This window comes from Balaenoptera musculus, chromosome 11 (genome assembly GCF_009873245.2).
Source record: "Balaenoptera musculus isolate JJ_BM4_2016_0621 chromosome 11, mBalMus1.pri.v3, whole genome shotgun sequence".
In the NCBI taxonomy this organism is placed as follows: domain Eukaryota; kingdom Metazoa; phylum Chordata; class Mammalia; order Artiodactyla; family Balaenopteridae; genus Balaenoptera; species Balaenoptera musculus.
The window spans coordinates 61458493-61473277 of NC_045795.1; the positions used below are offsets into that span (position 1 = coordinate 61458493).

The 14785-nt window shown below is 47.4% G+C and overlaps 1 protein-coding gene and 1 pseudogene across 1 annotated transcript; both read left to right on the forward strand.

Annotated features, from left to right (window-relative positions):
• The first annotated feature begins 7323 nt into the window (after positions 1 to 7323).
• Positions 7324 to 10842, forward strand: TMEM42 (transmembrane protein 42). The gene is made up of 3 exons (XM_036867936.1): positions 7324 to 7562; positions 9424 to 9570; positions 10184 to 10842. The coding sequence occupies exons 1-3, from the start codon at positions 7371 to 7373 to the stop codon at positions 10322 to 10324; spliced, it is 480 nt and encodes a 159-aa protein (XP_036723831.1). The 5' UTR covers positions 7324 to 7370; the 3' UTR covers positions 10325 to 10842.
• On the forward strand, positions 10533 to 14170 carry LOC118904268 (annotated as a pseudogene).
• Positions 14171 to 14785: the final 615 nt, after the last annotated feature.

Here is a 14785-nt window from a genome sequence, read left to right on the forward strand (position 1 = left end):
AGTGTTCTAATTCCGGAATATTTCAGAGACCACTCAGGTAGACAAGGAGGCCAGTGAGTGAGGAAGGGCAGAGTAGCAGAAGTCGAAGGCAGAAATGTGATGGCAATGAGTGGGACCTCACAGTGAGATGGAAAGACATTGGCAGTGGAAGGTTTGGAGCAAGTTAAAGTAGTTTGCTTTAACTTATTCTTTGACATACTATTCTTTGCTTCAATAAAATTATACTTCAGAAGGGTTTGAAAAATAATAGATGTATATATGTCTATATCTATATATCTTTATAAAGATTTAAAACTTTTTAAAATGTCATGGCATTCTAAAAGGTAATACAGTAAGTCCCCTACATAAGAACCTTCAAGTTGTGAACTTTCAAAGTGCATTTGCATGTCCAATCACGTAAGTTAGTTCATGTGTCTGGTATACATTGTCACATGCGTGAATCCTTTACAAGTGTTTGTGCTTTTGTGTACTTTACTGTAAGTACTGTATAGAGTACAGTAGTACAGTATTTTTATTTCAAGCCCAGGATGTCCAGAAGCAAGTGTAAAAGCAGCAGTGATGTAGCTGTAGCTGGTACTTCTAAGAAGTGCCAAGCGATAACGATGGAAACAAAAGTGAAAATAATTGAGAGAGTGAAGCGAGGCAAAAAGATAGAATTGGAGGCCCAGAGAAAGGATGAAGAGAGACAAGAGGAAGAAGAAGTAACTGAAGAACCAAAGAGATTCACGACGCAGGAAATGGCAAGGGGATTTTCTTTATTTGAGGAGGCACTGTTAGTTTCTGAGGCACAGGACCTGAACGTAGAACGGTACACGAAGATTGCAGTAGCCATTCAGAACGCAATCCAGTGGTACCGTGTCATCTATTATGAGAAAAAAAGAGCTAATACCCAAACATCATTGGATCATTTTTTCAAGAGGGTAGATAGAATTGAATCCAACAAGGAACCAGAACCTGTGCCATCAAAGTCGGGTGTGAGTGAAATTAGAGCTTGCCCTCCGTCTCCTATTGCTGACGATCCTTCAGCTCTACCATCTCCCACCTCCTCTCCCTCCTCCAGTCAGTAACTCTCCTTCCCTGTTCACACGATGCCAGCCCCTGTATGACAGCTGTTGTACTGTACTACTGTCAAGGTATTGTACTGTAAGATTTAAAATGTTTTCTTTATCTTTTGTGTTTGTTTTTATGTATTATTTGTGTGAAAAGTATTATAAACCTATTACAGTACAGTATTGTTGAATATGTACATTAGAAAGGTCCTTTGCTACCTATATTAGTGACCCCCATATCCTTATCCTATCTGTATCCTATCTGTAATTCTCAAGTAATTCACTTCATGAGAACCCAATTCCTTGTATGGCTGGAGTTCTGATCAGGCTCTGATAAAGCCAGGAAATGACCAGTGAAAAAAGTAAGGAATAACTCCTCCTAGAACACAACCAGTTTCTTCATCATGTATATGGCTATTCTTTGACTCTTTTCTATGTTATCCACTTACAATCTGAAGTTCACATTAAGGAGCAAGTCTATCTACAGTACATTTTAATAAAAGCCCAATCTTAGCTGAGTCCAGTAGAAAAATTTTTTGTATCCTATACATCTGCATATGCCTGTAAGTGTTTCTGATTTTCAGACAATATCATGGTGCTAGTTAATGCCCAATTTGTTCATCTGAGAGCTTTTTTCACCTTTCTTCATACTAACTCTGAAATGATCTTTAAAAAGAAGGTAGGGGCTTCCCTGGTGGCACAGTGGTTGACACTCTGCCTGCTAATGCAGGGGACACGGGTTCGAGCCCTGGTCTGGGAAGATCCCACATGCCGCGGAGCAACTAGGCCCGTGAGCCAGAATTACTGAGCCTGCGCGTCTGGAGCCTGTGCTCCACAACAAGAGAGGCCACGATAATAAGAGGCCCGCGCACCGCGATGAAGAGTGGCCCCCGCTCACCGCAGCTAGAGAAAGCCCTCGCACAGAAACGAAGACCCAACACAGCCAAAAATAAATAAATTAATTAATTAATTTAAAAAAAAAAGAAGGTAATAGTATATTATAAATTATCTAAATTGAAAATGGTGTATAAAACCTGTTAGGTAGGCATAACCAACATCTACCTGTAGTCCAAAGCCCTAAGCAGCCCTATTATCTACTATAGTTACTCTACAGGAATAACTTTGGGTCTCTCACTCTTAGAGCAACACAACTGGAACTGAACTATAACACATGCTTCACCTAAGATTTTCCATACTGCATGTCAGCCTTGGCCTGCTGCATAAAACTAGTGAATCCAATTTTGTATATCCTTAAATTTCTCCTCTGTCTCATAAACTTCATTCTGATAACTTAGTCTGTGGCTTTCTTTGAGCATGGAAATCTTACTGGGTGTTATCCTGATTCAATAAATCAACAATTGAACCTCAGCTATGAGGAAGATATGAGCAAGGATCGCCAATGAAATGTTACAGCATTAATAAGAATTGCTTAAACATTTGCAGCCTTATAGGAGATCATAGCCAAGGGAAGAAGCCTACCATTCAAAGGAAACCATGTTCTCATGTGAAAAATTTTGAGTACCAAATAATATCAATATAATGTCATGTGAGAGAGCATCCATTTTGACTCTTTTGTACCAGAGATTAAGAAACCAAGTGTAATGGAGTTACCACATGATCCTGCAATCCCACTCCTGGACATATATCTGGAAAAGATGAAAACTCTAATTCAAAAAGATACATGCACTCCAATGTTCAAAGAAGCACTATTTACAATAGCCAAGATATGGAAGCAACCTAAATGTCCATCAGCAGATGAACAGGGAATTCCATTGGTTAAGACTCTGAGCTTTTACTGCCGAGGGCCTGGGTTCAATCTCTGGTTGGGGAACTAAGATCCCACAAACTGCGCACTGCAGCTACAAAAAAAAATCAGATGAATGGATAAAGACGATGTGGTACATATATACAATGGAATATTACTCAGCCATAAAAAAGAATGAAATAATGCTATTTGCAGCAACATGGATGGGCCTAGAAATGATATTGCTTATATGTAGAATCTAAAAAAATAATGCAGGGGAATTCCCTGGTGGTTCAGTGGTTAGGACTCCACACTTTCACTGCATGGGGCATGGGTTCGATCCCTGGTCAGGGAACTAAGATCCTTCATGTTGCACAGCGTGGCCAAAAAAAACCAAAAACAAAGAATTATAAAGAGATTTGGAACCATGTCAGTTAAGGATCTACTAAGTACTAAAGTAACTGGGAAGTTCAAGATTATGGACTTAAAGATTATGTTAAAAGAGATTGATTTGTAAGAATATTTCAGAATTGACTTTTTCTGCATATTTACTAAAAATATTAATATGTATAAATAACTGCAGCAAGAAACTAAGAAAATAGAGTTGCATTTAAGTTAAAGGTAACAAGATTAATGTTTTCCAAGATTAGTAAAGGCAAATGGTAGAAAAGTTACATTTGTGTTGGAAACAATACTTTAGTTTTATAATATAAAGAAATAATTTGTCTTTGTAATTTTGTTAAAGGAAAGTTTTGCATGTTCATAAAATTACTATGATTTTTGTAATTTAGGAATAATTTTACACTGAATATTTTCCCACTAAGACACCGAAAATTAATACCCCCTTTAAAACAAGATTACTATCATGTAGGAACAACTTCCATAGATTTGCAGTCTATTATTGTTCTGTAAGAACAATGACTTTCCTGGAGGGCAGAAGTAGGCCTTTATATACTTCAACAGCAGTTTATTTTCAAATAAATGTATACTTCTTAAATGAAAACATTTTAAAAGTATTTAAGTGCATTGGAAATTGGAAGTAATGTTAATCCTGATTATCTGAGTGGGGTGATTATGGATGACATGGTCTTCTAATTATACTTTCTAAATTTCCTACAATGAGCATGTATCCATCTGGGCCATTTGATTTGTCAGAAGCCCTAATTAGGGGACCTTCAAGATGGCTGAGGAGTAAGACATGGAGATCACCTTCCTCCCCACAAATGCATCAAAAATACATCTACATGTGGAACAACTCCTACAGAACACCTACTGAACGCTGGCAGAAGACCTCAGTCTTCCCAAAAGGCAAGAAACTCCCCAAGTACCTCGGTAGGCAAAAGAAAAAAGCAAAAACAGAGACAAAAGATTAGGGACAGGACCTGCACCACTGGGAGGGAGCTGTGAAGGAGGAAAAGTTTCCACACACTAGGAAGGCCCTTCACTGGGGGAGACGGTGGGTGGCGGCGGGGAAGCTTCGGAGCCACGGAGGAGAGCGCAGCCACAGGGGTGCAGAGGGCAAAGCAGAGAGATTTCCGCATGGAGGATTGGTGCCGACCAGCCCTCACCAGCCTGAGATGCTTGTCTGCTCACCCACCAGGGCAGGTGGGGGCTGGGAGCTGACACTCGGGCTTCAGAGGTCAGATCTCAGGGAGAGGACTGGGGTTGGCTGCGTGAACACAGCCTGAAGGGGGCTAGTGCGCCACAGCTAGCCGGGAGCGAGTCTGAGAAAAAGTCTGGACTTGCCTAAGAGGCAAGAGACCATTGTTTCAGGGTGCACTAGGAGAGGGGATTCCTTCCCTGTCTGACCACATAAGGCAGAGCACTGCCTAAACGATCTCCAGAGACAGGTATGAGCTGCGGCTATCAGCTTGGACCCCAGAGATGGGCATGAAACGTTAACTCTGCTGCTGCAGCCACCAAGAATCCTGTGTGCAATCACAGGTCACTATCCATACACCCCTGGGAGTCTGTGCAGCCCGCCACTGCCAGGGTCCTGTGATCCAGGGACTAGTACCCCAGGGGGAACACACAGTGAGCCTCAGGCTGCTGCAACGTCATGCTGGCCGCTGCTGCAGGCTCGCTCCACATTCCAATTATAACTTCCATACCCCTCCCTCCCCACAGCCTGAATGAGCAAGAGCCCCCTAATCAGCTGCAGCTTTAACCCCATCCTGTCTGGGCAGGAACAGATGTCTGAGGGCGACCTACACACAGAGGCGGGGCCAAATCCAAAGCTGAACCCCAAGAGCTGTGCGAACAAAGAAGAGAAATGGAAATCTCTCCCAGCAGCCTCAGGAGCAGCAGATTAAATCCCCACTATCAACTTGATGTACCTGCATCTGTGGAATACCTGAATAGACAACGAATCATCCCAAAATCGAGGCAGTGGACTTTGGGAGCAACTGTGGACTTGGGGTTTGCTGTCTACAAATGATTTGTTTCTGATTTTTATGTTTATCTTAGTACAGTTTTTAGCACTTGTTATCATTGGTGGATTTGTTTAGTGGTTTGGTTGCTCTCTTCTTTTTTTATTATCATTATTATTTTTTATTTTAATAATTTTCTTTTATTTTTTTTCTTTCTTTTTTCCTCCCTTTTCTTCTTCTGAGCCGTGTGTCTGACAGGGTCTTGGTGCTCTGGCCTGGTGTCAGGCCTGAGCCTCAGGTGGCAGAGCCAAGTTCAGGACATTGGACCACCAGAGACCTTCTGGCCCCATGTAATATCAATGGGTGAGAGCTCTCCCAGAGATCTCCATCTCAATGCTAAGACCCAGCTCCACCCAACGGCCAGCAAGCTCCAGTGCTGGACGCCCCACGCCAATCAACTAGCAAGACAGGAACACAACCCCACCCATTAGCAGAGAGGCTACAGGAAACCATAAACAAGACGAAAAGACAACCCTCAGAATGGGAGAAAATATTTGCAAGAGACTCAATGGACAAAGGATTAATCTCCAAAATATATAAACAGCTCATGCAGCTCAATATTAAAAAAACAAACAACCCAATCCAAAAATGGGCATAAGACCTAAATAGACATTTCTCCAAAGAACATATACAGATTGCCAACAAACAGACGAAAGGATGCTCAACATCACTAATCATTAGAGAAATGCAAATCAAAACTACAATGAGGTATCACCTCACACCGGTCAGAATGGCCATCATCAAAAAAATCTACAAACAATAAATGCTGGAGAGGGTGTGGAAAAAAGGAATTCCTGTTGCACTGTTGGTGGGAATGTAAATTGATACAGCCACTATGGAGAACAATATGGAGGTTCTTTAAAAAACTAAAACTAGAACTACCAAATGACCCAGCAATCCCACTACTGGGCACATACCCTGAGAAAACTATAATTCAAAAAGAGTAAAAAAAAAAAAAAAAGAGTCATGTACCACAATGTTCATTGCAGCACTATTTACAATAGCCAGGACATGGAAGCAACCTGAGTGTCCATCGACAGGTGAATGGTTAAAGAAGATGTGGCACATATACAATTGAATATTACTCAGCCATAGAAAGAAACGAAATTGAGTTATTTGTAGTGAGGTGGATGGACTAAGAGTCTGTCATACAGAGTTAAGTAAGTTAGAAAGAGAAAAAAAAATACAGTATGCTAACACATATATATATGGAATCTAAAAAAAAAAACAAACTGGTTCTGATGGATCTAGGGGCAGGACCGGAATAAAGACGCAGAGGTAGAGAATGGACTTGTGGACACGGGGAGGGGGAAGGGTAAGCTGGCACCAAGTGAGAAAGTGGCATTGACATATATACACTACCAAATGTAAAATAGATAACTAGTGGGAGGCAGCCGCATCGTACAGGGAGATCAGCTCAGTACTTTGTGACCACCTAGAGTGGTGGTATAGGGAGGGTGGGAGGGAGACGCAAGAGGGTGGGGATACGGGGATATATGTATACATATAGCTGATTCACTTTGTTATACAGCAGAAACTAACACAACACTGCAAAGCAATTATACTCCAATAAAGATGTAAAAAAAAAAAACCGCCCTAACCACCCCTACCCCCCCAGCCCCCCACCCCCGCTTTCTCGCTGAATCTGCCGGTCTCTAGCGCCCTCTGCCGAAGCATCTCTACGTTTTGCGCTTCTCGAACTAGAAGGTGCAGGCCAGACTCCTGGGGGTCTTGCTAAAATGCATATGCTAATTCAATGGATGTGGGGCGGAGCCTGGGATGGGGCGTTTTAATCATATTCCCACGGGAAGCTGATGCTGGACCACACAGAGTGACAAGGATTGAAACTGCTAGGCAGCGAAGAGTTATTCTACAACAGCAAGCACAGTACCACAATCAGCCTTGGACACCGGTCCAGCAGTGCTCCTCGGAAAGCCTAAACCTAACACGGAAAGCCGCCCACCCTCGGGAGAAGGCTGTCTGTGGCTCGGCCGGCAGCCCCGCCCCTCGAGGCCCTCGCGGAGCCTCAATTGGTCACCCCTCTCACGTGAGCGTCTCATCACATGAGGCCGCCGTCCAATCGCGGAGCGCTCTCGGCCCAGCCGGTGGCTGGCGCGGCGGGCGCACGGAGAGGTGGTGGCGGGCACCATGGAGGGAAGGCGTCCGTTCGCCGGCGGAGGGGTGTGCGCGGCCGTCTACCCCGACGCCTCCGCCGGATTCCCCCCGCACCTCCAGGCGGGCGCAATGCGGCGCCGCTTCTGGGGCGTGTTCAACTGCCTGTGCGCCGGCGCGTTCGGGGCCTTGGCTGCCGCCTCCGCCAAGCTGGCCTTCGGCAGCGAGGTCGAGCCGGGGGCGCTGCTGCGGCGGGCCGGCGGGTGGGGCTGGGGCAGGAGGGGCGCTACGGGGCAGCGGGGCTTCGGGATGGAGCGGGGCTGGGGGCGCAGGGGGCCGCCTCACCGCCGCTGGCCTGTTTGGTCCACTCCGCAGCCGGGCACTACTGACAGCGTGGGCAGGAAGGCATCCCTCGACTCCACATCACGCCCAACCCTCGTCCATTGTAGGTGGTAAGAGACGTCGGGGACTGAGGCTTGTTCCCTTACCAGGGACCTAAAATCTGTCCTCCGATTGGGCTAGTTCACTCTTGGGGAAGACGCACACCTCCTACATCCACTCTCTACCTCTCATTTTAAGCTCTTTATGCCCGAACATTTCTCTCCACGTGACTCTAAAGGTGAGACACCTGTTGCCCATCTCTTTAACTCCGTAGTTAATGGCTGTTTTGACTGGTCTCCCCTGCTGGCGGAAACTTGGGAATTTGGGATACCCTAGGTATAAGGGAGACTGAGAGAAACATTCTGGACATAACCCCGATGTTGAGAACTCCTTAACTGCCTCCCCATGTCTGCTAAGGTGTACCTTTGCCTCTCCCATCGCGAGTCATAGGCCACCTTCCGCTTGTTAAAGAGATTTCATTGCACCTGCAACCCAGGGTTAGGCCCTGACCTGGACAGTACACAGGTTGATTCTTTAGGTTTAAGCTAATCCATTGGGAGCTGCCATGCTCGAGGTTGGTATCCTGTTGGGTGTAATTCTTGGAGTAAGTGGTCCAAAGTGAGATGAGTGACTATGAGCCATGAGGTTTTCTAGTCTTCTCAGTTGTGCATCAGACTTTCATAAGCCTTTACGTAAGCAGGCTGGCACTGGCACATAAAATGCTTCTGTGTAAATTATACAGAGACACTCCTTCCTCAAGACTGTATATTCAGCTGCTGATGAGAAGTAAGAGGATGAGGTGTAGATGGGCACCATCCCCAGGGGAAGCAGCTCTGTCTGCAGGCAGGTTTATAACTCAAAACCAAGCAAGGGGTCTGCATATCCTTTGTGTAGGAGGCTTCTAAAGATCCTCTCTTCTTTCAGTGCTCTCCTTTAAAAAAAAAAAAGAAAAAAATCTGCAGGTTCTCCAAGTGATGCCTTGGGTCACCAGTCAAATAGTCCTCCGTGTGGTTTCTCTAGGCATGGCTGTGTCCTAGTTCAGATCATGGAGCTACACTTCCTGGGCCTGAATCCTGGCGGCTCCCCCCAGCTGTGGCGCTTTAGGCAGGTTACTTAATGCCTCAGGTTCTTTATCTGTAAAATGAAGTTAAGGAATAAATGAAAATGTACTTAAAACACTTAGCACAGGGCCTGGTACAGAGTAAAAGCTCAAGAATGCCCAGTGGGACCGGCCTGAGTGGGTTTTAGCCTTCACAGAATGGGGACGGGGGTCGGGGGTGGGGAGACGACTAATTCATGCTTTACCTGATCCCGGGAAGTGACGGCTCCGCCCCTGATTTACTCATCCCTCAGACTGAGCAATAACCACTTGGCTGAGACTGAACTTCATGCACTGGTCACTGTGAGGCCAATAAGGGACTGGTGTTCAATAGAAGATAACTGGTATGGATTCGCATTTTACTTCTGCCCAAGGTCCCATGGCTGGCAAGATGGCCAAATAAGTGTCTTCTCTGAGGTTGTTTCAGCTGTTAAATGGGTGTGCTCCCTGCTGAGGGTTAAGTGAAGCCCTGTGCAGGAAAGCTCTGAGGACCCCCAGGCTGTGGTGGCCCGGCTGCCAGCAGTAACCATGACCCTGGGTGCTGTGAGGGGGTCTGCCGGTCATGCTGCCCGGGGCTGGCCATGGCTGCAGTGACGCTTTCTCCTGCAGGTGAACGTGGGCTTCTGCGTCTTAGGCATTATTGTGATGGCTACCACCAATTCTCTGATGTGGACGTTCTTTAGCCGGGGCCTCAGTTTCTCCATGTCTTCAGCCATTGCATCTGTCACGGTGACTTTTTCAAATATCCTCAGCTCGGTGAGTAGCCTGAGCGTACAGTTCCTCTGTCCCAAACCTGGGTTCTGGGAGGGTTCTGGGCGGGTTGTCCTCGGGCAACGCCTGCTTTCCCACATAGGAGAAGGGCCAGGAACTCAAGCAGAGGTTGGGCTGTGTCTTGACTCCCGGTGGCTGCTCCTCTAATCTCTAACTTGGGAGGAGTTCTCAAGTTAAATGGGGATGAAGTCCAACTGTCAAAAGCCTACTTGCTGCTCCTCAGGGGTCTGTGAACTCAGGCAGGAGATGTGGCGGGTCGAGGTTCTCTCCCAGGTGGGGCTGAGCCAGTCAGCCCTGCAGTCCAGGCGGGGAGGACTTGGTGGACCAGCTGTGTGCTGGGCCTGGTTGCCGGCCTCTACTGGGCTTTCTTGTGCGCTTTGCTGGGGCCGATGCTGTGAGGAGGTACCCTCCCCACTTCTCCAGGTGAGATATGCTGAAGGTAACAGATGGGTTTCAGGCCCAAGACTTGCAGCTCCAGACCTTTCCTCCCGCCCTAAAGGGGCACTCAGCCACAGGGGAGTCAGGTGGTGCCCACCCACCGTGGTCGCATCCTGCGGGCACGTGCCTGCCCAGCCTCACAGCTGTCTCTGTCCTGCAGGCCTTCCTGGGTTTTGTGTTGTATGGAGAGTGCCAGGAGGTCTTGTGGTGGGGAGGAGTCTTCCTCATCCTCTGCGGACTCACCCTGATCCACAGGGAGCTGCCACCACCCAGGAAGGCTCTTCCACACAAGCAGCAGTAGCACCAGCGGGCTGGGCGGACCCGCTGGAAAGACAGCGATGGCGGCTCAGGCTCGGGCTGGCGTGTGGGGACTGCTTCTCAGGGCGATCTGGGTGTGCAGCCTTCTGACCCTCGGCTAAAGAGAGATGCTTCCCAGGGAACCAGGCCTGTGACCGAGCAGCCTTGCGGGTGGACAGCTCCGGCCTCTGTCAGGGGAAGTACACCGCAGCATGTTCTGCCCGAAGCCTTCTCGGTCCGTCTGCTCGGTGCTGATTCTCACGCTCCACAACCCACCCGGTGAGCCATGGCAGGTGTGGGAGACCCTGGGGTTGGTGGGCTTCCTGTATGGACTTGAAACCATTGCTGTAACTGCAGTCCTGTTGCCTAACAAAGGCCTGTCATGGAATTTTGGAATCAGTGACTGGTGGGGCTTTCGACAACTTCACACTGATATGTCAGGCCATCAGCGTCATGCTTCTGGATTATGGCAAGAGAAGGAAAACTAGATTAATAAATACTTTTTTTGTAAGTTAAAACTGCCAGGCGTGGAATCTAAATTCTTTCCTACTTTTTTTCCTTTCCTAATTTTTTGGAGTAAAGAGCAACCAGGGTGAGCTGCAATTCCCAGAGGGGGAGTTGAAACTCCTCCCCCCGCTTCCAGGCCTGGGGCTTGACTGCTCTCTGCCTGCCTGCGTGGTTCCTTCCTGACTTCACCCAGGCTGGCGCTCTTCAAATTCAGGAGCATCTGTCCATTCTCTTGGTACCAAGGAGAAAAGCTTGACCTCACTTTGGGGGCCTAGATTTTTTTTGGGGGGGGGCCTAGTTTTATTTTACTTATTAGGAAAGGAAACTGGCCCAGAGGTTGCTCCCACCCCCTCATGTTACCTCTTCTGCCCTTTGGTCCCGTGACTTTTTTGTATCTTACGCCATGTGAATCTAATTCCTAGTTCAAAACAGTCTGTTTGCTGCCTGCACCGTCTCCCCGTGCATAGCTTCAAGTGCGAGGCTCACCTGCTCCAGTTCCCCGGGGCTCCCCTGGCTGTCTGAGAGCCCTCTCAGCTCTCCTGAGCCTGACTGCCGGCCCCAGGTCTCCTTCCACATCCCCTGCAGGAGAGAGGGCCTTCTTAGCCACGAGGCTGGGGGAGAGAAGGGTCGTGTCCAGCTGGCCCCTCCTCCCCACGCACATAGCACCTTCATTGCTCTCCTCCATTACATCCGGCAGTTGCCGGGTGCTCTCCAGAGCTGTTCTGTGGCTCCCAGTGACTTCGCTGTGGCCCAGCCCCCTCTGCAGCTGCTCCCTTGCTGCCTCCTTCCCTCCCCTACTCACCGTGCCTGAGTCACCCACACGTCTGCATCTCAGCAGTTCTCGAGGCCACCAGAGCCAGTCGTGCCTCCATGCTTTTGTGCCTGCTTTTCCGTTTGCCTTGGATTCCGTCCTCCTTCCCCTGTCCCTGGAAAACTCCTTCTTCATATCCAACAGGGCACAATTTGCTGCTCTTTCTGAGCTCCCACAGGGGCCAAGGCCAAGCTGTGATTCACAGAATGGTAATTGACTAGCTGCACTTTGACACATTGAAGCCTCCCAGCCTCACTGGGAGGGAGGTATTTTTTTTTAATTTATTTTATTTTATTTACTTTTGGCTGCATTGGGTCTTTGTTGCTACGCGGGGGCTTTCTCTAGTTGTGGCGAGCTGGGGCTACTCTTCGTTGCGATGCGCAGGCTTCTCATTGTGGTGACTTCTCTTGTTGCAGAGCACAGGCTCTAGGTGTGAAGGCTTCAGTAGTTGTGGCGCACGGGCTCAGTAGTTGTGGCACACTGGCTTAGTTGCTCCACGGCGTGTGGGATCTCCCCGGACCAGGGCTCGAACCCGTGTCGCCTGCATTGGCAGCTGGATTCTTAACCACTGCGCCACCAGGGAAGAAGCCCAAAGGAGGTACTCTTGTTACTCTCATTTTAGAGGTGAGGAAACTAAGGCTCAGAGAGGTTGGGTCATTTGCCCAAGGTCACACAGCTAATGAATGCCCAAATCACTGTGTGACTCCAGGGTTTGGCTCTTAATCCGTATAACCATCCTGCCTCCCACTTCAGCACGTTAAAGCCCTGGAGAGGTCCTGTGGACGAGGATCCTGTTTTCCAGTGTCTAATAGCGCTCCCCAAGTCTCACCTCCTACCCCTCTGAAGGTGATGCTCCCTGGAACACTCTTCACATCTCCCTGGTCAAATCTGACCCCATTATTCTACCAGTGAGGAAGATGAAGGCCATTCAAGGCTCTGCAGGGTGTGTTCACATATGTGAGTCAGGCACCCATCCAAGGCCAGACATGAAGGCTGCTGAGAGCTGGTGGCCCGGCCTCCCTGAGCAGTTCATGAAAAGGGCAGGAAGAAGTCCATCTCGGAGCAGACGTTGTCACGAGGGGACCCAGCCTCCCATCCAGACGCCTGCCGGATACATAAAGATGCTTGAGGAAGAGGAGGCGGCTCGGGGAGACGGAGCAGCAGCTGGAGCACGGAGCGTGAGTGAGGGAGCTGAGCCGCCTGCCGGTCCGCTGTCGCCTCCCCTCCATAAGCAGGAGCCCAGGCCGGCCCGGCACACTGCCTCAGCCCCTCCCGCGTCTTCAGGCCGCAAGGGCAGCACGTGAGCCAGGGGGAGGGAGAGCGAGCCAGCGAGCGCCAGGAGGAGGCCGCAGAAGGGACCTCAGAAAAGAACAGCAAGAAGCAATTGAACATATTGATGAAGTACAAAATGAAATAGACAGACTTAACGAACAAGCCAGTGAGGAGATTTTGAAAATAGAACAGAAATATAACAAACTCCGCCAACCATTTTTTCAGAAGAGGTCGGAATTGATCGCCAAAATCCCAAATTTGGGGGTAACAACGTTTGTTAACCATCCACAAGTGTCTGCACTGCTTGGGGAGGAGGATGAAGAGGCGCTGCATTATTTGACACGAGTCGAAGTGACAGAATTGGAAGATATTAAATCAGGCTACAGAATAGATTTTTATTTTGATGAAAACCCTTACTTCGAAAATAAAGTTCTTCCAAAGAATTTCATCTGAATGAGAGTGGTGATCCATCTTCAAAGTCCACTGAAATCAAATGGAAATCTGGAAAGGATCTGACAAAACGTTCAAGTGAAACGCAGAATAAAGCCAGCAGGAAGAGACAGCTTGAGGAACCAGAAAGCTTCTTCACCTGGTTTACTGATCATTCTGATGCAGGTGCAGATGAGTTAGGAGAGGTCATCAAAGATGATATTTGGCCAAACCCATTACAGTACTACTTGGTCCCGGACATGGATGATGAGGAAGGAGAAGGAGATGATGATGATGATGAGAGGAAGAAGGATTGGAAGATATTGATGAAGAAGGGGATGAGGATGAAGGTGAAGAAGATGAAGATGATGATGAGGGGGAGGAAGGAGAAGAAGATGAAGGAGAAGATGACTAATGGAACACTGATGGATTCTGACCTTCCTTTTTAAATTTTCTCCAGTCCCTGGGAGCAAGTTGCAGTCTTTTTTTTTTCTCCTCCTCCTCTTGTGCTCAGTCGCCCTGTTTTTGAGGTCTCTTTTCTCCTTTATACCGTGGCTCACAACTTATTTTGGGGGGAAATACCTTGAGCAGAATTCAGTGGGGAAAGAATCTCTACCCCTTTCTGTTCCAAATTCATTTTTATCCTGTCCTGTCTCAAAAAAACTTTATGGAATCAACACCACCATGCTCTGTGGGAAAAAAGAAAAACCTTCTGCTCCCTTAGCTCTGCTGGAAGCTGGAGGGTGCTAGGCCCCTGTGTAGTAATGCATAGAATTCTAGCTTTTTTCCTCCTTTCTCTGTATATTGATTGGGCTCAGAGATTACACTGTGTCTCTATGTGAATATGGACAGTTAACATTTACCAACATGTATCTGTCTACTTTCTGTTGTTTAAAAAAAAAAAAACTTTAAAAAATGGGGTTATAAAAGGTCAGCAAAGGGTGGGTTTGAGATGTTTGGGTGGGTTGAGTGGGCATTTTGACAACATGGTTTCTCCTTTGACATGTTTAATTGTGATGTTTAACGGACATCCTTGCAGTTTAAGATGACACTTTTAAAATAAAATTCTCTTCTAGTGATGACTTGAGCCCTGCCACTCAATGAGAGAATGAGCAGAACCTGTAGGATCTTATTTGCAATTGACATTCTCTATTGTAATTTTGTCCCTGTTTATTTAAAAATTTTTCTTTTTGTTTCACTGGAAAGGAAAGATGATGCTCAGTTTTAAACGTTAAAAGTGTACAAGTTGCTTTGTTACAATAAAACTAAATCTGTACACACACACACACACACACACACACACACACACACACACAAAGTGCTTGGTGCTGACCCAGACCATCTCACTCTCAAAAGATGTGCCTGCAGGAGACCACGGGACACAATGAGATGTTTGTCTAAGAGGAAGGTTTGTCATTTTTCAAAACTCAGGGAGATATGTGTCTC